Source organism: Astyanax mexicanus, chromosome 5, assembly GCF_023375975.1.
Source record: "Astyanax mexicanus isolate ESR-SI-001 chromosome 5, AstMex3_surface, whole genome shotgun sequence".
NCBI lineage: Eukaryota > Metazoa > Chordata > Actinopteri > Characiformes > Acestrorhamphidae > Astyanax > Astyanax mexicanus.
This window is the reverse complement of record NC_064412.1, coordinates 55,572,781-55,595,741: the sequence shown is the minus strand read 5'-3', so window position 1 is coordinate 55,595,741 and position 22,961 is coordinate 55,572,781. Positions and strand designations below refer to the sequence as shown.

The window sequence follows — 22,961 nt, the reverse complement described above, 5'->3', positions numbered from 1 at the left end:
AGACCAGTGGTAAAATTCACACTGTTCTCATTTCCCATTATAAATCTACTAGAGACAGATTATATCTGTCCAGTATCATTTATTTTACTTTAATCCTGGATATATGGAGATATTTGGAGTGCGTTATTATTATTATCATGACATTCTGGATCATTGACTTCTGCTACAAATCTGATAAAATTCTATTATATATTTTTTTTTAATATCTCAGTTAGGGGTGTGCCATATCATATTGTATGCAATAATAACATGTAATCTTCATTTTCGTGCAGTAGTGTATACTTAAAATATATATTTTTAAATTCAGTGTTTTGTCATATCGCCAAGAGTTTTGTTATCGCGAAAATACCATGAAATATTGTGATATTTTAGGGCCATGTCGCTCACATCTACCGGTTATAGTATAATTAATTAAGTAGGCTCAAACTCAAACTCGCTGCATAGCTGATAGGATGTTGCGCAACAACACTGCACTGCTCCAGAGATTTTCATGCACAGTCGAATGAATTGCACATTGCCCCTTTTATTAATATCTGTACGTTTAATTATTAACCTGAGCATTTTTCCAGCTAAATAAAAACACAGGACAAAATTTTTACAATATACTAAAACTATAACACGTCATTTTTAGCAGAGAAAAGTGATGCTGATCAGTTTAGGTAAAGCAAAAAGCATATGCACAAGTCATGAAAACTGATATTTTTATTTTTCAGTTGTGTTTTAAAGTGAGCTGCTTCAGGATTCAGTTTAACTCTCACTTATGGTTTATTTTAAACACAAATAAAAGTTTTTATATTGTTTAAATACATTTGTAAGTAATTGTGTACATCAGAACATTTGTGAACTTTAACAGAATTGAATTGTACTACTGGAAAATAATCAGATTTCTGAAACAAAAAACAGTTATCCCACAAAAAACACAAAAACAAAATTAAAAGAAAGGAAAAAACAAACAAAAAATTCAAATCATCAATAAAAACAATCTGGTCTTATTCAAGTAAGATTGAAGACTCCGTTTACACCTGGTCACTTTACATGCACTTACGCTTATAGGCGTATAGACAGCCTGGAATCTGATTGGTGTGTGGGAGGGAAAATGCAAATCAGCTCATTGTGAAGCAATTGTTTCTTTTGATTCTTTTTAGTAATTCAGGGAGGAGTCTTGGTTGTTGTAGAGATGTGTTTACACTGCAGATTAAATGCATCTCAGATCACATTCTAAAGTGGTTAGACTGATTAAACAGATTTGTATCTGTATAAATGTGTCCTGGCTGCAAATAAACTTGCATTTTTGTGGCTTAATCTTCATCTTCATCAGGATGCATGAAGTGATCAGGTGTAAACAGGGTCTAAGGTGCTGGTAGTGCAACAGCTGAGCTAACAAGCTCATAATAAAGGCACAAACATCTGTACATGTTCATATCTGACATCCCTTTAAAGCTCACGTTTCACAATAATCTCTATCAATCACTAATAATCAATAATAATCTCTAACAATCACCAACAATCTCTAATAATCTCTAACAAAACCATCCAATCAACAGACTTTATACAGAAACACTGAGCATGAGCACAGCGGAGAACCTAAATAATAGTGTTTCTTAATCCTTGTCCTTAAGGCCCACTGCCCTGCACATTTAAGTGCTTTCCCTGCTTTAACACATACATACACATATACATACACACACACACACATGCGCACGCACACAAACTCACAAACAGGCACATGCGCAAACACACGCAAACAGAGTGACTATTAAGACTGATAGTAAGCAGAGTAGTTAGAGTACTCACACAAACAAGCACACAAAAAAAACACACACACACACACAAGGGCTGCAAACAATAATTATTTTGGTAGTCGAATAATCTGATAATTTTTCCGATTAGTCGATTATTCAACGATTATTTCTGTCACGTTCTCCATCTCTAAAAACGATAGAAACAGCTGAACATGAGATTTAAAAGGCATTTAAATGTCTAAATGTTAAATGATAAATAGTGATTAAATATGTATTTTTTTTGTATTTGGGCACTTTTATAGACACAGACGAAGTTGACTGTAAACTGCTTCTGTCCCCAGCACTTTGTGTAACGTGGTACTGTTACAAATTTACGATTAATCAACAATAAAATTTGTAGTCGACAAATTTAAATAATCGACATTGTCGATTATATTGACTAATCATTGCAGCCCTAACAAACAAACAAACACACAAATATACACAAACACACACACAAACACAACTCAGTAAAAGACTGTTAATAAGCAGAGGAGTTGGAGCAGGTGATTTGGGAGCAGAGAAAACACTAAACAGTTCAGACACAAACTATAAAATCTGTTTAAATTATATTACAGGAAAATCTCCACAGTTTAAACAGTACAGATAATGTTCTATATCTGCAAAATGATTATAAACATCAGATTCTTTACTTTCATACAGCATTGTCTTTATCACTAAATATAACAACAGTGCCACATTGTTAAAATATTAACAATGTAAAGGAGAAGCTTTTACTTTTTAAAGGGAATCAAAGTACAAAAATATACACAAACAGTTATGGAGCATTTCTATTGGTCCATTCATCCTGAAATTCTTATACAATACAAAGAAATGAAGTCAAAATTGTGTCAAAAAGAAAAAAGTGTAAACCAGAAATGAGATGAAAGTTTTTTATCTAACAGTGATGGTGAACAGTGCAGGATCACCATCAGTCTTGGTTATGTAAGGATGCGCAGTGTTTGTATTACTGACTTTCAGGTTAGATTTATAACTTTAACCCTGTGGTTTCCATGAACTCACTGACTGCCTGAATGTTTCTATTAATATCTCTGTGATAGCACAGCACAGAAATACTGTTTAATCATTTCCTCAATCTGTAGAGTCTGCTCTTTCCAATGCATGCTTTCCAAGATCGTACGCAACTCAAATCTATAGTTACAAGGCTATAAATAAGGGTTGAGATTTCCATTACGTCCACACGATTATTCCTTTGCCTCAAAGAAAAAACACGTTTAATTAGAAGCCTCTTTTAAAGTCTTCTACAACTCGATCCTTACTGATTTTTAAACAAAAGACAGATGGACACACAGTTAAATAACAATTACAGATAGCAGGAATAGGACAAATCCCCGAAGCCACCAATTCAATTCTTTTGTTACCCCTATATATTTACTAACTATGTTAATAATATAGTTTATTCTACTTAGCTAAGTCAAGTCATTATTTAGCTTTTGCTCTGTTAAAGTGGAACTCTGGTGTAAAATTTACTTTGAGTGTAGTAAAACATGATAAAGTGTATTTACCCTTGTTGAATAGCACACCTCCACTCTCCTGCAGCTTTCTGAGATCCAGTAATTTTGTGCTTTTTGCCCAGCGCCCATTGTAAAGTGTGCTTCGGGCAGATAAATCACTTTAACACTGTTATCCAGGCTCAAGGTAGCTCCACACCTCATTGGTAAAATCGGGAGAGCCCTGACATTTAAATTCAGGCATGTACCCATGCTTTAGGTTGTAAATTGTGGGTTTTAATAAGCTTCTTCTGCACTTTTTAGGTAATTAATACCTCGTTTTAAGTCAGGGCTCTCCGGATTCTACCAATGAGGTGTGGAGCTACTTTGAGCTGGATAACGCTGTAAAAATTGGCATTGGCAAGTAAATGCCCTGAACCACCCATTGTAAAAAGTGCTGGACAAAAAGCATAAAATTACTGAATCTCAGAAATCTTAAACAAACACTAGTACTCTTGATCATGTTTAACTACAACCAGAGTCCATTTTACACCAAAGTTCTCCTTTAAGTTGTAAAGAAACTACATGTTATGCTGATTCAACTTAACTCAGTCAAATCATTATGTAGATTTGAGTTGAATAAACTTAGGTTAAGTCTTTACCACTAAACTGAATCAAAACTAAATAATGACTGAGTTAAGTTAAACCAACAAATAATACATAAAATTAAGTGCCATTTCTTATATTTTTGGTATATGTTAATGTCTTAAAAAATATTGACCTGAATAAAGGTTTGACTGCATGGTTTTGTACACTATTGTCAAAAACACAATTTTTTTGTACTTGTTTGTTACTCATTAAAAACACAACTAGAGGCAGAAGATAAGTTTTTTTTAACAGTGCAGAATTATTGCAAAGATATTAACAGAAACATCCAGAATCACTGAAACACTGGATGTGACAGTGAGTTCATTACCACCAGAGGATTAACACAATATGTCTATAATCTGCTTTTCACAATTTAAAGAAAACTGCATCCTGAACAACACTGATGTGAGACGTGTGCAGATACAGACGAATGCACTATAGGATAAAATGTTATTGTAATTTAGCTAGAATTGCATACATATAAAATGCTTAATGTCAGCATATTTATCATAACTGAAGATTAAAGATTAATTTAAGATGATTAACTGTAGTAAAGGTAAAGATGGAGTGTGCAAGGAAAGATCTTCAACTTCTACAACGGCCTGAAATCTCCTAAAGCTCTTACTAAACATTTTACATTCGTTCAGTTGTAAGGCCACAAGACGAGTTGAACTCAGTTGAAACATCATATTGCAGTTATTTGGTTTTGGCTAATATATATCAACATGCCAAATGTCATGGGACAAGGGATTAATACAATGTCTCATGACGTTTTTACCTGTGTGATTGTGATTAAATGTGATTTATGAATTGCATTGTCTGTTTGAGCTAGAGGCTGGCAGTCACAATCATTACTACTACACCCACTTCACTATGTGCGCTGTGCTGTGCTGTTCACTGTGGGTGGTAATGCCTTCTGGTAATGATGCATTTCCCAATTCACACCACACACTGGGGATTAAGCGATTAAAAAAAGGCCAGCACAACCTCACTCGATCTCCAATAGGCCTCTCCCAATGCAACTGCCATAATTCGTAATAATGTCATGTCGCCTTGCCATGAGCACACTGGCCAGTGTTCAGTTCACAACCACTCACAAAAGAACACTTCACACCTTAAACGGATATGGATATGGACATGGACATTCCTATCCCATGATTGTTATCCCATGACTTGTGGCATGCTGAGTGTGATGCTACCTTTCTACGAAAGAAATGTAAAAAATATACATATATATCTATAACAATAATATTCTGCTTATAAATAATTCAATACAAAAACATCCAGCATTTCTATAAATTATATCGTCTAGGAATTAAAGGCAGCAGCATAACTTCAGGTAAGGAGCGTTCAGGTAAGTGGCTGAGGCTACTGTCTGCCTCCGTATAGAAGCTCCCTGAGAACGTCAGCTACACGAAATCTCATAACCATAGCACTTTATAAGGCACATACTATAGACCACAGCGTTATACATTCAAAAGATGACCCCAGACAGATTTTGAGGGCACAAACCAAAAATAATATACAGAAATCACTACTGCAGTAATGATCTATCACTCTCCTGGATGATGCTTATTACACAGTCGCCTCACGAGCGCCATAATAAACGTGTATTACAGTGTGTGTTGGTGTGTCCAGCACTGAGCTTGTGTCCATTGGATATGTGCAGGCCCAGCTCATCCCCTCACCTCACCTCCGCTCCGTTTTGTACAGTTGGACGGGGCACAGACGTCTTCACCTTGGACTCAGCTCCAAGACATCTGTGATGAGGGCTAGCTTCAGGCAGAGACATTTTGATAGCCTTTCCACCTACAGGTTTTTACAGGGCCGTCTCGAAGATAACCAGGCTAGCCTCTTTGCTCGGGCTGAGGCCGTTGGCCAGGTTGGGTCGGCTGCTGTTCATATAGGCCTGTGGTGAGAGAAAGAGAGAAAGTGTGGGTGAGCGTTACACGGCTGAAGAGATGCGCAAGGTCCTTTCAGAAGAACTTGGAGAGAGATGAAACATACCTCTCATTTCCTTTGTCAAGCAACAAAGCATTCCCAAACATGAGAACGCGCACAATAGAGCAGCGAATGGCTGCAAAATTCCCCCTTCTTTAATATCATTATTTTGCAGAAATCAAAACCTCGCATTGTATCTGCGAGCGCTGATTGGCTGAGAAAGAAGTCGCACAAAGAGACACCTGGTGTTCCATTTCTTTGTCGGATGGAAAAGAAAGTCCCGATGACACAAATAGCGACCGACAAACAGTTGGACATACTATCAGATATACTCCCAATTGAGTTTGCATTCAGGAGGCACAAAGGCAGAGTGGTGCGGTATCGGGTGATGTGTGTTTAAAAGCCCACCGGTCAGCTCCAGAGGGCCTGCTCTGTGAATGAGCTCCGCGGAGTGGGAGGCAAAGGGGAACCTGATCCAGAGAGAGAACGAGGGGGGCAAAAGGCTCCTACAATAACCCCCATCAGCCTGCCACTGCAGAGAGAGAAACCGATATGGACCGAGGGGCACAATGGCCAGGGCTCTTTGTTTTGTGCGTTTCTGGCACGGGCACATGTGACACAGACAGAGAACAGGACAGGAAAAAAGAGGACATGCTGTTTGTTGTTTGTGCAGGAGGGGAAGCTCCTTGGTTATGCTTTCAGCAGGAGCAGAAGGTTCATGTTTGTGTGCTTGTGTTTGTGCAAATACGTTTGTGTAGGCTTGTGCACGTGCGAGAGTGTGGGAATTACTGAGTGTGGGAATTAAGAGTGAGAGCATGAAAGGGTGTGTGAGAAATAGACAATATGAAGGAAAGGAGTGTGCACTAGGGGTGGGCAATATTATATTGTATACAATATATTGTGACAGAAATATCATGATATTAAAAATCCATATCGTGATAATAGGGCTGTTCTGTCTTAAAATTAGTCTATTATTTACTGTGAAGCTTTAGGTGTATTTATTGTATCATTGTTTTAGTTTGCAGTTTATATGCGTGCACTAAATATTCTGCAATATTTTTTGCTGCATTATATTATTTTATGCTATATTATTTATTTTGCCACATTATGATTATACTGTTATACTATTATACTATATTCCTACTATATTATATATTGTTATATATTCCTCACATTTTAGTTTTCCTATATCGCCAAGTATATCGTTATCGCAAAAATACCCTGAAATATTGTGATATTTTATTTTAGAGCCATATCGCCCACCCCTAGTGTGCACAATTAAGAAAAAAACACTGTGTACTCCAATCACATTTTTACATTTATTAACTAGCACCTGTTACATTAGCTTTAGCTATAGCTCCACATAATCTTTCTGTACTGTTGTTTTGTTCTGTTATTTGTTTGTTGTTTGTTATTTGATTGTACTGAGCGGGTCGACCCTAATGGGATGGGTTCCTCTGACTGAGTCTTGGTTCCTCCTAAGGTTAAGGTTTCTTCCTCTTAATGTAAGGGTTTTTTTCATTGCCACTGTTGTCACCACAAGTATTGGCATCTTTGTGGTGCTGCTCATAAGAGGTGTGGACCTGTTTTTCTCTTTAAAGCTGCTTTGTGACAACTATTGTTGTAAAAAGCTAACTGAACTGAACTGAATTGGAGTTTAAATTTGCCTCTTTGCTCAACATTGGTTTTACCATCCATTATAGGCTTCAGCTTCTTACATGTTTAAACTGTTTTCAGCACTACATACTCAGTATCCTGCTCAAAGAAGGCCCTGAAAACAGCTTTAAAGATTGAAGTCCAAGCTTCTTTTGAGCCAATGGCAACAAAGAAAGAAACAACAACTCTGGTACATGAGATCCGCTATCTGATAGAGAGTATAATAGCGGGGCTGAAGTGTTGAAGTGTGCCGACAATTCAGTTTAACAATATTCTGTTCTCCATCCAAAGGACACACAGAGGGTCACTAAATGCGAATGGGAAGTAACATGTGATCTGTACAGTATTTAGTATTTCTACTAATATGATATATACTCTTTTTTTTAAGTCCTATTTTTTAACATTCTTCAGCTGCTTTTCTGCAAATGCAGACCTTATAAATGATTCCTTTATCTATTGTGTAATTTTGATAAGTACAGGGTTTACTTTTACCCACAAAGCATTTATATAAATCCTTAAATATTTTATATTCTACGTACGGACAGTAGAATAAAACACTAACCTATATAAAAGCACAATCTTGCAAAAAATAGAAAGAAATAAAATAGAATCTTGATTAATCACACTTGTTCTTCTTAAGATGCAAATTTTTATAGTGAATATTTAAATGTACCTAAAAGAATTAATGTAAATTCAGTCTGGCAGCTGCAAACAGTGAATGCTGCACTGCGTGTGTAAACAGCATGGAGCAGCAAAGAGAGTGTTTGTTTATAGCTGCTTTTATATGGCTAATATATCAGATTAAACTGTATCTTATCAGCAGTTTACCTTAATTAAAAATAATTTTATTTTATAGTTAGGTCGAATCGAGACCAGATCACTTTCTCACCACGAAATGCATAATTAATTGCTTTAAAAATATAATAACTTGTTACTGATTCCAAATTATTGATTGTGTTACAGCTTTAACCTTGACAGCCCTAATTTAAATTTATTGGTACAGTCCAATGTAATGAGAAAACGTGGGGTCATACGTGCCTGAGAAATGCATATGTACAGGTATGAATTTGTACATTACCATGTAGGCGTTTACCTGTTTTGCTAGTTGTTTTAAAGAGGCTGCTTCGGCCTTTCCTGTCTGTTGCACCATCTTGTAGAAAATTCCTTCCGGGTTCTGGAGCAGGACATGAGGTTCATCATACTCATGGATCTGGCCTGCATCGAGAACCTGCAAGCGAGAACCATTGTTATATTTAATTTAAGAGGGAACTCCTAAAACAATAGATGCATTAGTGGGCTAATCGTATTTATAAAGAGACAACCTGTGATGTCAGGGGTCAATATTCACGTCAGGGGGTCAAGAGTTTAAGCCCCTTGTTCTAAAATCTAGGCCTTCAGACCTTAACCAACAGTAATTACTATTGGGTTAGAGTATAGTGTAGTTACTGTTGGGAAGGGCAATAATCTGTAATACCGTCAGGCAGAATAGGTGTGCAGGTGCGATGTAAACAGTAATTATGTGATGTGTGAGTTTGAGGTGGGAGTGTGCTGTGGTTTAGTTTATTATACAGCCACACTGCGGGCGACACTAAACTGACCACAGATGAAAGAGAAATGATTGAAAGTAGCATGAGCTGCTGTGAGTCAGCATATCTCGGTATTACAGAACTTACAGTGTCAACAAGAAATAGCAGGAGACAGTACTTTCAGTGCTGGACTATTTTGTTTTTAACTGATCAGGGAAAAAGTGCCAGGATTAGGTCCAGAAAATCAACTCTAAAAAAAACCTGACACAAAACAAAATAAGCAGGGTTATACATTTTTAACCAATAAATTTCCATTACTTTTTTATGACTTTTCAATGTCTTCAAGGCAAATTGTCATGACCATACATTAAAACACTAGTGCAGACATGGACAATAAAACCAAAAATCAACTAAAACTATAAAAAAAAATAATAAATGTATTTAAGCAATGTTAACACAATATTCAATAATAAAATGTGTGTTAGATCACAAGAGCTCCATGGTGAAGGGCTATATTACTGAACTAAATGCAAACACATATTTGTAGATTGCAAATTTCCATGACTTTTTCCAAAACTTTCTCTGTATTTAAATTTTTCCAAAGCTTATCCAGGCCTGGAAATTGCTATTTTCAAATTACATTCTTTTTTATTACCGTATGAACCTGTTTTGTCTGGTCAACATTATTTCATATGTTATTATACATTAATTCCTGCATTTTAAGCCAGCCACTCATTTCAAAGAAAGCTTGGAAGGGATAGTTTAATGCTAGTAAAAATGCAATAATAATGATATATGATTTCAAACAGGTGATTTAAGTCTTTAAGAAGTAAAGATGTGCAAAGAATCCTTGTATGGCTATTCAAACTGCATTAAATGAGAAAATCTTATTTTATAATATAATATAATACAATACTATAATTAAACCAATGCATAATGCAATAATGACTTTTTTTTTTTTTTTTGCTGACTGACATATCTTTTTTGTTTGTTTCTCTGCCCTCTCTTTAGACAGCCCCCCAGTTCAGACAGACAAACTCAGTGTTATTTATATATAGTGTTTGTATTTCCTGTGATTTGTTACATTAGCTCTTTCCCTCAGCACTTCAGCAAACATAAATCACAATAGTTGCTATATTACACTATAAAAATGTGGTAGATAAGGCGGCACATCAACGGCATTATGTTTCCATTGCCAGGCTACCATAAATCTTTTGTCTAGGAAGTCAGTCATCTCAGAAACCCCTTGATGCCTCTTATCTGCTTTTATCAGGTATTAATTATTTGTTATGATTTAACTCAGTATCAAAGCATTGTTCCATTAACAGACACTTTTATTGTTTTTTTTCTTTCTGTGATTTATCTGTAAGCTTCATGCACATGCTAAAGGTCACTGCTTTGTGCCACTCACCAATATGCGATCACTGTCTATGATCGTGTTCAGTCTGTGGGCAATGGTGAGCACAGTGCACTCCTGGAACTTCTCGCGGATGGTCTTCTGAATGAGCTCATCTGTTCTGTAAAACGCAGGCAGGCACTTAACCACAGCTTTCCGAGATAAGACAGGGGTGAATGAAATACATAATTTAAGAGTTCACCACAATCCTCCGTGTAATCCCTTACACAGTTCACAAGTATATTAAACTTAAGAAGAATGAGTGCAGCGGGTCTACAGGCTTGTACCTCGGATCTACGTTGGCTGTGGCCTCGTCAATTATGAGGATGCGGTTCTTTCTCAGAACGGCTCTGGCGAGACACACAAGCTGCCGCTGGCCAACGCTGAAGTTCGAACCGGATTCAGCCAGAACCGTCTCCAGCTTACTGGGCAACTCTTCCACCACAAACTTCAGCTGTACCTGAGAGTGAATACAGGTATATTTAAATATATATATATATATATTAACACAAACAAATAACATCCACACACTGACTGTTCCTATCATTATTAGGCACAACCTATAGCTTTAACCTTAAATCTATTCCTGAGTGAGTACGCACTAATCAGTAAAGCTTAATGTGTCTCTCTGTTTTTGCACAGACATGCCAAAAGTATCATATAACAGATTACGAAAGGTTACCCAAGGGAACGGCTTGAAAATGCCTACACCTGTGTTGGTAGTGAGGTGTTAGTGAACATAAATTTGAATAGTGCTGGAGCACGGTTCTGCCCCCTCCCCACTCCCCTTCTGGCCTGCACTCACACTGCGTTTAAACAATCCGTGCCCGAGCACAATTACCTCATTACTCACTGCCCAGTGGACTTGCTGGTGTTGTGCCAAATTCAACACTCCCGCCGTGTAAAGCGCCCTCTCTCTGGAGCGTGTCTTCTTAATAAAAGAGGAGGTAAACCATTTTAACTTACTTTGAAATATGTGCCAAAAGTCACGGTTATCTCAGTCACAGTTACAAACACAGCGACATATCGCATGCTTCTGAGAGGGGGTGCTTTTACTGATGCAGGTGCTGAATTTGGCACAACACCGCCATGTTTTTGCTCAAATCCAAGCTTAGTAGCGTAGTTAGGAGTGATCACACTAGTCAATCAAGCTGTGCTTTGGGAGGCAACCGTGCCCAGGCACGACACGAATTGCCAAGTGTGAGTACACTCTTAACGCAGGAGGCCCCACATACATCCCACGGGTCAGTGCACTGTTCCATTTAGATTTCTCTTTTAAATAAATTTTGGCATGTCGGTGTATTTTTCTACTGCTACGACTAGTAAAGACTGACTGCTGGTTTTGCATGTATACCTCCTCCAGAGCATTCCACAAGGCCTCGTCTGAATGCTGGTTGAAAGGATCCAGGTTCTTTCTCATGGTGCCGGTGAATAACACAGGATCCTGCGGGATGATGGACATTTTCTGCCGAAGATCGTGTAGACCTATCTCAGAGGTCAACACACCATCCACATAGATCTTACCCTCCGGCTCAGCCAGCCGGAACAGAGCAGAAATCAGAGAACTTTTTCCAGCACCAGTCCTACCCACGATTCCCACCTAAACAATGCAAAAGGCAAGAAATAAGCTTTAAAAAAAAGCTAATCGCGGGACATACATGAAGAACAGCAAGCTTAATTCATGTACTATGATAAGGGCATTTTCACACCTATAGTTCAAATTATTTAACGAGATTTGGTTTGTTTTTACACATGGGAAAAATGCAAATGCGTAACAAAGTCCAAGGCAAGAACATTCTCTCTGCTTATTGGTCAGAAGAAATAATTCAAATACGTTAAAATATGGTGAACATTTCTGTGCATTTGCTCATAGCTGTAGTAATAATTGTGAAAAAATACCAATATACTACAAATGTAAGCTGTTTAGTCCAAATGTACACAAATCGGAGTACACTTAAGAACAGGATCTTAAACTTATTTAAAACAGACTCAAGAGTTCCAGATAACCAGATACAAAACGCAGGTGTGAAAACTCCCTAAGAAAGTAAATTAAAATTATTGCTGATGTACGTGACTGACCTTTTCTTTGGGTCTTATCATGGCGGACATGTTTTTGAGAACCACAGGCCCATCAGAGCTGTAGGAGAAATTGACCTGGTCAAATGTGATCAAGCCCTTATTTGGCCACTCGGGAGGAGGCCGAACCTGCGTTTCCCATGGTGCTTCATTCTCAAGCTCTGTGTATTCCATCACTCTTTCCACAGAGGTCATCTACATATGCACACAGAACACCATGCAGATAAGAGGCTGATATTAACAGAAACTTTCTCACATGGTTCTTTGTTTGTAGCAAGGCAGCTAAAGAAGAGGAAATCTTACCATGTTCTCTACTTCAGCACTCTGTCTCACACCCCACTGGAACATTCCCATTAAAGTGACTGCATAAGACAAGGCCAGACCCACAGCACCTGCCTCCAGATCTGAAAGAAAAAACAGGCCAGAATGTGATTAGAATTTATCATTAGAATTACAGAGAATACAGTTCAATTGCATTACTCATGATCGTCAATACGTTTAATGTTTTTTCTATTATAAAGTGTCCTATTTTATTGAGAGTATGACTCTACAGGGATTAGACAAGCTGTGTGTGGGTTTGCACATCTGTGTCAGAAATTAAAGCAATACAAAAATTTGAATATCACTAAAAAGTTGCTTTATTTGAGTAATTCAGATCAAAACAGAGATCTATTTTAAATGTTTATTTGATTTATTATTGATGATTATGGCGTACATCTAATGAAAACCCCCAAAAGTCCTGCTGGAAAATGAAATCCGCTTCTCCATAAAAGTTATCTGCAGAGGGAAGCATGAAGTGCTGTAAGATTTTGCAAGAAAACACTGCACTGACTTTGGACTTGATTATAAAACACAGTGGATCAACACCAGCAACTTCTATGGAGATGCGGATTTCATTTTACAGCAGGACTTGGCACACTGCCCACACTGCCAAAACTATCAATTGGTCTTATATGATATTATAATTTTCTGAGACATTTTTGGGATTTATTGACTGTACGCCATAATAAAAAATAAAAGATCACTCTGTGTGTAATACATCTATATAAAATATGAGTTTCACGTTTTAAAGAAAGCGTATTTGAAAGTGAATTTAACAATTAAAAAAAACTTCCTCCAAAAATTGTCCTCCCATATTGTTTGCCAGGGGTTTTACTACTTTACTACTTACTCTGTCTCAAAAGAAGGCATCCGAAGGCAGTGATGGTGACAAAAATGGAACACATTCCATCTAAACGCACAGCAAACCAGCGTGACGTGGTCAGAAACAGGAACCAAGCCTCTGTAGCAGAACAGAACAATCAACATTATGTTTCTGTTCATCTGTAAAGAGCAGATTAAAGCCCTGTGTTCATGCAGAAGATCTAAACTGTCAGAAGATTCAGTACCAGACCTGAGTGGAGATCCTGATGGGCATCAAACGTTTGCTGGAACCTTTCCTCAGCCTTGAAGGCACGAATTGTCCAAAGGCCTTGCAGAGAGGATGAGAGGTGGGAAAACACAGGACTGCGAGCTAGATGAGAGAAAACACACACACACACACACACACACAAATATTGTTCCATCTTTTCTAATAATACTATCCCTGATGAAAAACATATATACTTAATTGTACTTAAAACATATTGAAAAATGTCCAGGTATGCTGTAAATATACTAACAGGTTTATGTACTTACTAAGTTCATTAATATTATGCTTTCATCAAATGTTTGAAAGTAAACTTTTTTAAATAAATAGACTACTATGAAGTACACTTTTAGTTTAATGTAATTCAGTATACTAAAATACTTATTTCTGAATATACTATACTAGAATATTTTAAGTGAAGTGTGTTAAAAACAACTGTTTTAGTAGTTTACTTAAAATACAATGTATCGTAACTTTTTAGAAAGTAAATTAAATTACTACATTGGTAAAATTTTAAAAATATATTTAGGTATTACACTGATATTATGTTATAATGACAGTTATGATGTATTTAAATGCTCTGTAATTATAATTAGGAACATATAAATATGAGTAAATTATAAGATACAGTGTTAACACATTTAAATGTAAGAATAATTAAGTTAAATTTGTAACATGCTAAAAATTGTAGTATAGTATATAAAAATATATTTTTATACTCAACTAAGTATACTTAGTATACTTTAGTATACTTTAATCTACTTTTTTCCACTATGGGTATCATCATATTCACCAATCTATACATAGAACACAAAACAGACACTGACTAGTGGATTCAAGGCGCTTGACGTCACGTGAGGTCTGCAGAAAGTAGCGCCGGAGGAACAGGAAGACTATAAGAAGTGGCAGCACAGGGATCAGAATCCACGGGATGACTGAAGCAGCCACAGCGATGACACCTATGATCTGCAAAAACACCTAGAGATAAAGAAAGAGAGAGAATGAGAGAGAGAGAAAGAGAGAGAGAGAGAGAGAGAGAGAGAGAGAGAGAGTAAGAGAGAGGTACAGCGTATAAGCTCTTTGTCATGGTGGCTAACTGCTGAGCTGTTCTCAGAAGTCCTCAGAAGAACTCCTTAGTATTAAACCTCAAAGAGCATTACAGCATGACTCGACACTTTCTGCTCATCCTCATTTAATAAACCCCAGAATCAGAAAAGGTTACAGTGACAGAAAAAGCAAATAAGAACAAAATGAACACAGTGTTTCTCATTTGGACCCAACAAACTGCATGTTTTTTTTCTGGTCAAGATTTATTTCATTTAATTGTATATCTGTGCTGTCAATAGTAATGCATTACTGCATGTGATTTATATGGATTATTTTTAAATGCATGTTAATCATTTTACCTGGTTTACAGCCTGGTGACATTTTAGCAGTACTGTTAAGTTCAAAAGGTATATGTAGTACTTTTTCTTTAGCTTTCTCTTTCTCCCTCTGAGGCACATACCTTAAAATATATTTTTATTATAAAAAAACCTTAAAACTAATATTATTTTTATAATAAAGTAAAAAATATCTAGTCTGACAGACACCACAGTACATTACTCTCGTCTTCTAAAGGGAAGAAAAAGAAGTACAGGTGGTACAAGCATGTAGTTTTTTTAATCATGATTATTCTCTGAATACTGTTTTGATTATTATAATATTTTTTACATAATTGACTCCGATAATATAAATCCATTTTGTAATATTACATTCATTATTTTATTTACATTAATCACAGAACAATGTTATTGTTTTTTTTTATTATTTTTTTTATTTGTGGTTGTATATCCAATGGTCCAAAATCATTTTTTAACTCCCTCACCAAAGGTTAGGATATCCCAATCTTTGGTACTTAATTTTTTTTGCTGATGGCATGGGAATCTCCTCGTGCTACAGGCACAACAGCCAGTTAAGAGTGTTTTTTTTTTTTTGTTTTGCTCTCTATATATTTTTTTTTTTAAAAAGAGCTTCTGTTCCAAACCACTGGCCTGGTTATAACATCTGCAATGCAGTCCACCCTGCTAAGCTTGAGACAAAGTAAAATCTGGGTGGCACAGAAATAGCTGTCCCATCTTTCTTGGTAGAACCCAGTGAGCTAAGACAGGGGTCATTCTTTTCACAAATTGGGTGACAAATGAGGGTAGAAGGGGAATGGACTGTGTTTAAGCGGGGCCCGAGCATTCAAGGGCAGTGGGTCTACTGCCCACAATCGTAAGAAGAAAGCCCTCAAAGCCCTTGCTTTTACAAGGGCGTCTAGATGGTTTTAGCCCTTTTCTATAGATTCTCGGTCTTTGCCTTCATACCACAGCAGCTAATAGCGAGAAGAATAGCAGAGAGAGGACAGAAGGGAAGGCCCCCAAGAAGGATGAGTGACAATGGTCAAGATGGTTGAGTCTTTTCAGTGTGCTTGCCACCAAAAGAGAAAAGGAAGGATGCCCTTCCTGACAGAGTGAAAAGAGCTTTAATGGAGGACTATTGTGCCCTTTTTATTTAGTCTGTCAAGTGTCAGACAATGGCACATTGTGGACATGAAGTGGCATTTATCTTACACACTCACACGCTGACCACATTCTCTGTTGCCAGGGAATTAGCTGGTACGCTCCAATCAAAGGACTGAACAGTTTATTTCTCTGCATCTTTTTTTTTGTTTCATCATTGTGATCAGTAATCAAATACTGCAATCAGTTAACAGTTTTTACCCCTAAACAGACACAATCCTCTACCTATACCCTATACACAGCTTACTTGAATAAAGTCCACAAACGTCCAAGGAAGTGAGGAGTCTACTTGTCCGATGTCTTTAGAGAAGCGGTTGAGAATTCTTCCTGAAAAAAAACAATAAACAAGAAGGTCAAATCTCATTTCGCACTTATAGAACAATGTCTTCTTGTCAAAGCTACTCTATCTTCTCCTCGATTGGGATAAATAGAAATAAATCAATAATTTAAACATGACTGGGAGCTCTGGAAATTGTGCACATTATTAGCTATTTTGCCTTAATACGATAGATTCATTTATTGCATGAAGATGTGTCAAACCTGAACTTAGCAAGTTCTTGGGCATGTGACAAGACCAGGTTCTAATCTCAATCAGTGGGGAACAAATCAAAATGGTCTCTTAACAAGTTTAAATTACCATTTAAAAAATAAAAAGAATTTGACATTTTTATTTTCTTTTTATTGTTGTATTGTTAAGTCTTGATTTTTTACAGTTTTGTATTATTTCATACATTTTGTTGCTGCTTATTTATTTATTTTTACTTTTTACTATTTACTTTTAATATTAATTTATATATATTTTTATTTTTTTACTTTTCCTGTTATTTATACTCCAATTTTTAATTTCTGAATTTTCCAAACAATCAAAAGTTCACTGCTATTTAAAAAGGTAACGGTTTTATTTTATAGGTTACACCTAGAGTTTATAGGTTAGATTTAAAGACAATGTGAATGTAAAGTTGTTCATAAAGGGAAACAAAACCATAATACAAAATTTTCAAAGTCAGACCTCATTAATAATAGGAGATAATGTAAGAGATAATCAATGATAATAGCACTGTAGAAAAAACAGCATTTATCAGGTTTCTAAAGAGTCAATTAAAACCAACAGCAAACACAAGCACTGAAGAGAGGCACTGAAGCTTTCTCAAACAAAAAAAAAAACATCTACAATTATTTATCTTTAACAAAGCAAGTCATTCCACAAGCAAGGGCTAACACAACACGCTGTTCCTGAGAAAAAGCCCATCTGTGCACACCGTTCCAGTGATTGTTCACAAATAGAGATAAAAATAAGCAGAGCACTCGTTCGTGTGTCTATTTAAGCTGAGATGCTGAGATTTAATTGGCTGCTGTGTGTTAGCGTAGCACGGCTGTAGCTAATAGCAGCTTTAACACTTAGTCTTCCCAACCTAATAATTTTCACAGCTCTTTTAGGGCAGGGCGATAATGCCTGAGTACTTCTTGTCATCACCCTGTACAAACGCTACTGATAACACAACGCAGCAAAGGGCTCAGAACATCTCCTCAACAACCATAAAGTGGGGAGGATCTCGAAACGTGTAAAAAGCTCCTTTGCTCAGATTATCATCAGGAACACTTCTGACCAAAACAAGCGGCCCAAAAAAGGAGCAAGTCATCTGTGAATCAACAGGCGGAAACTCGCTGATGGCCGTTTACTCTTTACAGGCTTTAAACTGCTTCACTGAGCCGCTTTCTCTGGACTCCTGCAAGTTTGAATGATTAGCCTGCAGTGTGCCACGCAATCAGAAACCACAGTATCAGCTACCTTTTGTCCTGTAAACCACAGGCATGGTGCTCCATTATCGGGCACACTTGTGTACTGTGTGACTATTAAACCATTAGCAGGGCAATCAAACATTGAGAGTGAGGCCAAAGTTCTGACGTAGCAGATTTTATATCTGAAGATGAACAACAGGCAGGGATCTCTGTTTTTAATCTCTGTCTTCAATAAAGGAACGATTTATATTTTGAGTATACTTATTTATACACACTTTAAGTGTGTATAATGATAATATATCACCATAATTCACTTTTAATAAGCAATTACTTTCAATTATTAAGCACATTCAGACATTCAAATTGGAATTTGAAATATTTAAATATCCTAATTAAAGCAGCACTTGATTTTTGATCTTTTTAAAGAAGTAAAATTACAGCTTGAAACTCACTGCAGCGCTGCATTGAGGTGTAATAGGAGGAATAGCGGTGCTCTCGTGTCTGTGCCGGAGCTCCTCTGAGCTCAAACCAGACTCTGTAAGTTTTCCGAGGCGGCCGCGACCAACGCTCGCGAGAACTGCGACCTGCTTTCCGACCTTTAGTTCTAACAGTTCTACAAGGACTACTGGTTCATTCTTTACAAACTAACATACAGACACTCTGGCAGAAGCTGGAAAGAGACCGAATATGTCTGTGAAAGCCAGAAAACAAGAAAGAGAAACTAATCCACCTGAAACACTTATTACACTCTACAACCATGTTATAACTGATTATTAATGATTTTTAAGGCATTTACAACCTAATTAGTAACCATTAATACACTAATTGTAAACCATTTATAAACCCTTTATAAAGGTAGTCTTATTTTAAAGTGGTACCGTAGGTTGGATCGGCTCAAAAATCATAAAAACATAACATAAAACTAGCCTTTTAACTTAATTTTGCCAAATTTGGAAAAATGTGACCTGCAGGGATTTCAAATGTTTGGGTGAAAGTTTACATACCGGTACTTATTTCAGTGTATTGCTATAAAAGAGTGTATTGGCGTCGATATTATTTTCTAAAACTTACTGTTCACATACTATTGCAGTATGATCAGATCAGTATGGATGTTTCAGATTTTAAAATATCCTGATATCGTCTCAGCAAGAACAATAGAGTGATTCCTGCCTAAAGCAATCACACTAATAAAACGAGCTTTACATTAGGAACAGCAGATAACTGCTTAACATATCTACTGTCAGTAAGTAACTACTGATAAGAGTAAGAGTTTAATCATTTAGAGCAGAGTTTAATTACTCTGTATACTCTTATATAATAATTTTAAGACACATTAGAGAAGAATGAACAAGATTGTGTTTGTGTGTTTTTTTTAAATGATACAACCTGACATGTATAATATCCTTAAAGAGCGATAAAGCTGATTATCTTAATCCAAAATGATTTATTGATCTATTCTCATGCTCGTACTTATCTGTAAGATAATCTAATACAATGGTGTTGGCAATCGGAAGATGCATGGAAATATCAATCATCAACTTATTTATTTATATGCTCTGATGGAGCCACGTTGGGTGCATTAGGTTTCTGTTTACGTTAGCCGGCTTATATCGGTACACCGGGTCAAAAATCACAAGTCAATGCTGGCGCTCATAAATAATATCTTATCTAGACAACCTTAAAGAGCAAAGCACATTAATTAAACTATCAGAGCATTATAAAGGCTTTCTCTGGTGATGTGTTCAGATTTTTTCTAAGAATGCTTATCGATCCATAGCCTCATTCTGTACAGATAAGAGGAGTGAAAGGCTGTCCTGCCAACCAGCTTCTGGGTGTGAGGGAGCCGGCCAAGTGTTTGCCCACTTTAACGACTCCTCACACACCTGCTTCTGACGCTGCTTTCATCCCAAAGCTTCCCCTCAACCACCCAGCTAATGCCCTCAACACTCGTGTGTGGACTCAACTCGCCAAAGCAAACACTAAAATCTAGAGTAAACACTATTAAGACCAAATCTCTCCTGCTTCCTCCACAAACGCACACACACACACACACACTTTCTAATCCTGTATATCGCTAAGTCAGTAAAAGATGCCATGCCACGAATTACAAGCTCTTAGATAACTTTTTTTTTTAAACAATGGTCTTTTTATTGTTATTTGCATAGTATAATATATGCAAACATTTGAGAAAACAAGTAAAAAACAAAAACCGCCACACTGCATCAATCTTGATCTTGTCTCTTCAATAAGTAAACAGATAATATATAAATATAACCACGACTATATAAGCACATATATCATTTCTTCAAAGAAAAGACAAAAGGTAAAAAGCTCACAAATATAAAATTGAATATTAAATAGTTTCCAACTTATTCACTTATTCAAAATTATCAGTCGACTAATCCACAGAGTCCATTTTGTCTATACAGGTCAAAACAGGTTGCCAGATACTATGAAATCTTCCACTACAGCCTGCTTAAGTATATCAATTTTTTTCTAAAATCAAAAACTGCATTTTGTCGAGCACCCAATTTTTAAAATTAGAAGGATTTTTCTCTTTCCACTTAAGTAATATAAGCCGTCTATCCACTAAAGTGGTGAAAGCTACCACCTTTTAAGCTCTGAGATAACTTTTACCAGAAGAACTTGAAGAATTAATTAACTTGTCTTTGTGTTTTTAAATAATACAACCTGACTTAAAGAGTGATAAAGCTGATCTTGAATCTTATCTTAATCCAAAATTATTTATTGATCTATTTTCATGATCATACTTTAATCTGCAAGATAATCTAATACAAGGGTGTTGGCAGACAGAGGCATGGAAATATCAATCATCAACCTATTTATTTATGTATACTGATTGGGCCAAGTAGGGTTAGTTGAAGTAGAGTTACAAGCGCTTAGATAACTTTTACCAGCTCTCTTGTTTACAACTATTGTTAGAAAATGCAAGACGATCCAAATTACAAAGCTTATAGTAATATACAGTTTTTTCTGCCTCACAAGAGGGAGAAATTACATTTTATATAATATTTCTTAAACATATTTCTTTAGCTATATTGCATTCATCTCTCAATTATGTTAAAATGAAGTTCAAATGTCAATACAATAAAACCAAATTTAACTAAAACTATGTATTTAGTTGTGTTTATTTTAGCTCTTAATGTGTTCAGTAGAAGTAAGAAAGTATACAACACTATTTAAAGCAACATTGAAGAATAATAAAAAAAAATCCAGAGTCTGCCTCCCTCTGCTGGACAATCATGGGAACAACTCTATACTTTATTTCAGTTAGACTAATAATTTACGTGTTGTCTCGTGTGGTTGATCAGTTAAGTGTTCAGTTTTAATGTTTGTTTGAAGAAGAAGCTTCATCTGAACACACTCACCGATTGGGTTAACATCGAAGAAGCGGACAGGGGTCCTGAGGATGCAGTTAAACATGCGGTTGTGGAGCGTCTGGGCTGAACGGACCATCGCGTTAAACATCAGCAGACTGCGCATGAAGCCGAATATGAGGGTTGCCACAGTCAAACCTGAAGACAAAAACAGGTTAAACGTGTTGTATGAGCTGAGGTTGTTATATCACAATTTGAATAGCAATCTAAAACTGATTTAACAGCAAAGAATTTTAAAGTATTTGCCTTTAAAATATTTAAACAAGGGATTTAACAATACTGAGAAATAATATAATTCTAATATGTGAATACACTTTCAGTCTCTCACACAATTTTTAGTATAAAATTAGCAAAGCAGTGTGCACCTATACTGTTATTTTTCTTCATCTGGATTCTTATTTAGTTTCTGTCTGATTTTTCTTTGTGCATCTCGTCCCAGAGTAAGCTGCCGGGTTGTACACAGGATGCAAGGCTTCAGGGCAGCAACATATATTTGCTGATTTTTATTTTGTCAGGGCACAGATCATAGCAACATAGCAACTGTTTAGAGAACGCTGTTTAAGGAGCCAAATGCGGATTAACACTCCATACTTCTAATGAACTGGCAACTCTTTGAATAGAAAATTATTTTCTGTACATTAATTCTTTGTAATTGAACATTAATATTTATATATTGAAAATGATCTGCAAATTAATTAACTATGTAGATTAAGGGTGGGTGATATGGCCCTAAAATAATATCATGATATATTTCATAATATTTTCACATTTAAAATTTAAAAAAATTCAAGAATACACTACTCCAACAAAATGAAAATGAAAATTTATATTTTTTATTGCATATTATATGATATTACACACCCCTAACTAAGATATTAAAAAATACAAGACTTTAATCATCAGATTTGTAAAAGAAATCAATAATCCAGAATGTCATGATAATAATAATAATGCAATCAGTGTTAATTTTTCTTTTGCGAAAAACAGCAAAAAAATAAATAAATAAATAGTACCCTGATGTGATAATTAGGGGTGGGTGATATGGCACAATATTTCAGGCTATAATATAATTTACACTATCGAAAATTATATGTTATTATATTATTTTATATAATGTTAAATGAAATTATTGCATCTGATACCAGACAGGTGTGTGTGTACCTGCATAAATGCCAAGGTAGAAATCCAGAGAGAGTTCTTCAGTAACAGTGTGGTTAACAGTGATGTTCATGGAATCCAGTTTCTCCTGTTCTGAAGCCCTGTTAAGATCACATGATCATATAAATCGCATTCAAAACACTACTATGTTCTGATATCAAAAACACTTAAACATACAGCACAAAGAGATGCATTTTAAAAGGTGTTATAACCATGAAAATATACTGCTTTAGCTTCAA

At 36.1% G+C, this 22,961-nt stretch overlaps 1 protein-coding gene across 1 annotated transcript in view; it reads right to left on the bottom strand.

Moving 5' to 3' along the window:
* Positions 1-684: 684 nt before the first annotated feature.
* abcc4 (ATP-binding cassette, sub-family C (CFTR/MRP), member 4) overlaps positions 685-22,961 on the bottom strand; it is a 41,471-nt gene continuing 19,194 nt past the window's right edge. The window contains exons 18-30 of the mRNA XM_022675362.2: positions 22,726-22,823; positions 21,556-21,702; positions 16,674-16,753; positions 14,711-14,861; positions 13,869-13,988; positions 13,647-13,757; positions 12,779-12,879; positions 12,479-12,670; positions 11,754-11,999; positions 10,687-10,859; positions 10,415-10,520; positions 8,571-8,705; positions 685-5,789 (exon numbers count right to left, since the gene is read on the bottom strand). Of these exons, the coding sequence (XP_022531083.2) occupies positions 5,700-5,789; positions 8,571-8,705; positions 10,415-10,520; positions 10,687-10,859; positions 11,754-11,999; positions 12,479-12,670; positions 12,779-12,879; positions 13,647-13,757; positions 13,869-13,988; positions 14,711-14,861; positions 16,674-16,753; positions 21,556-21,702; positions 22,726-22,823 (1,750 nt within the window). The 3' untranslated portion in view covers positions 685-5,699. The remainder of the gene's footprint in view (positions 5,790-8,570; positions 8,706-10,414; positions 10,521-10,686; positions 10,860-11,753; positions 12,000-12,478; positions 12,671-12,778; positions 12,880-13,646; positions 13,758-13,868; positions 13,989-14,710; positions 14,862-16,673; positions 16,754-21,555; positions 21,703-22,725; positions 22,824-22,961) is intronic.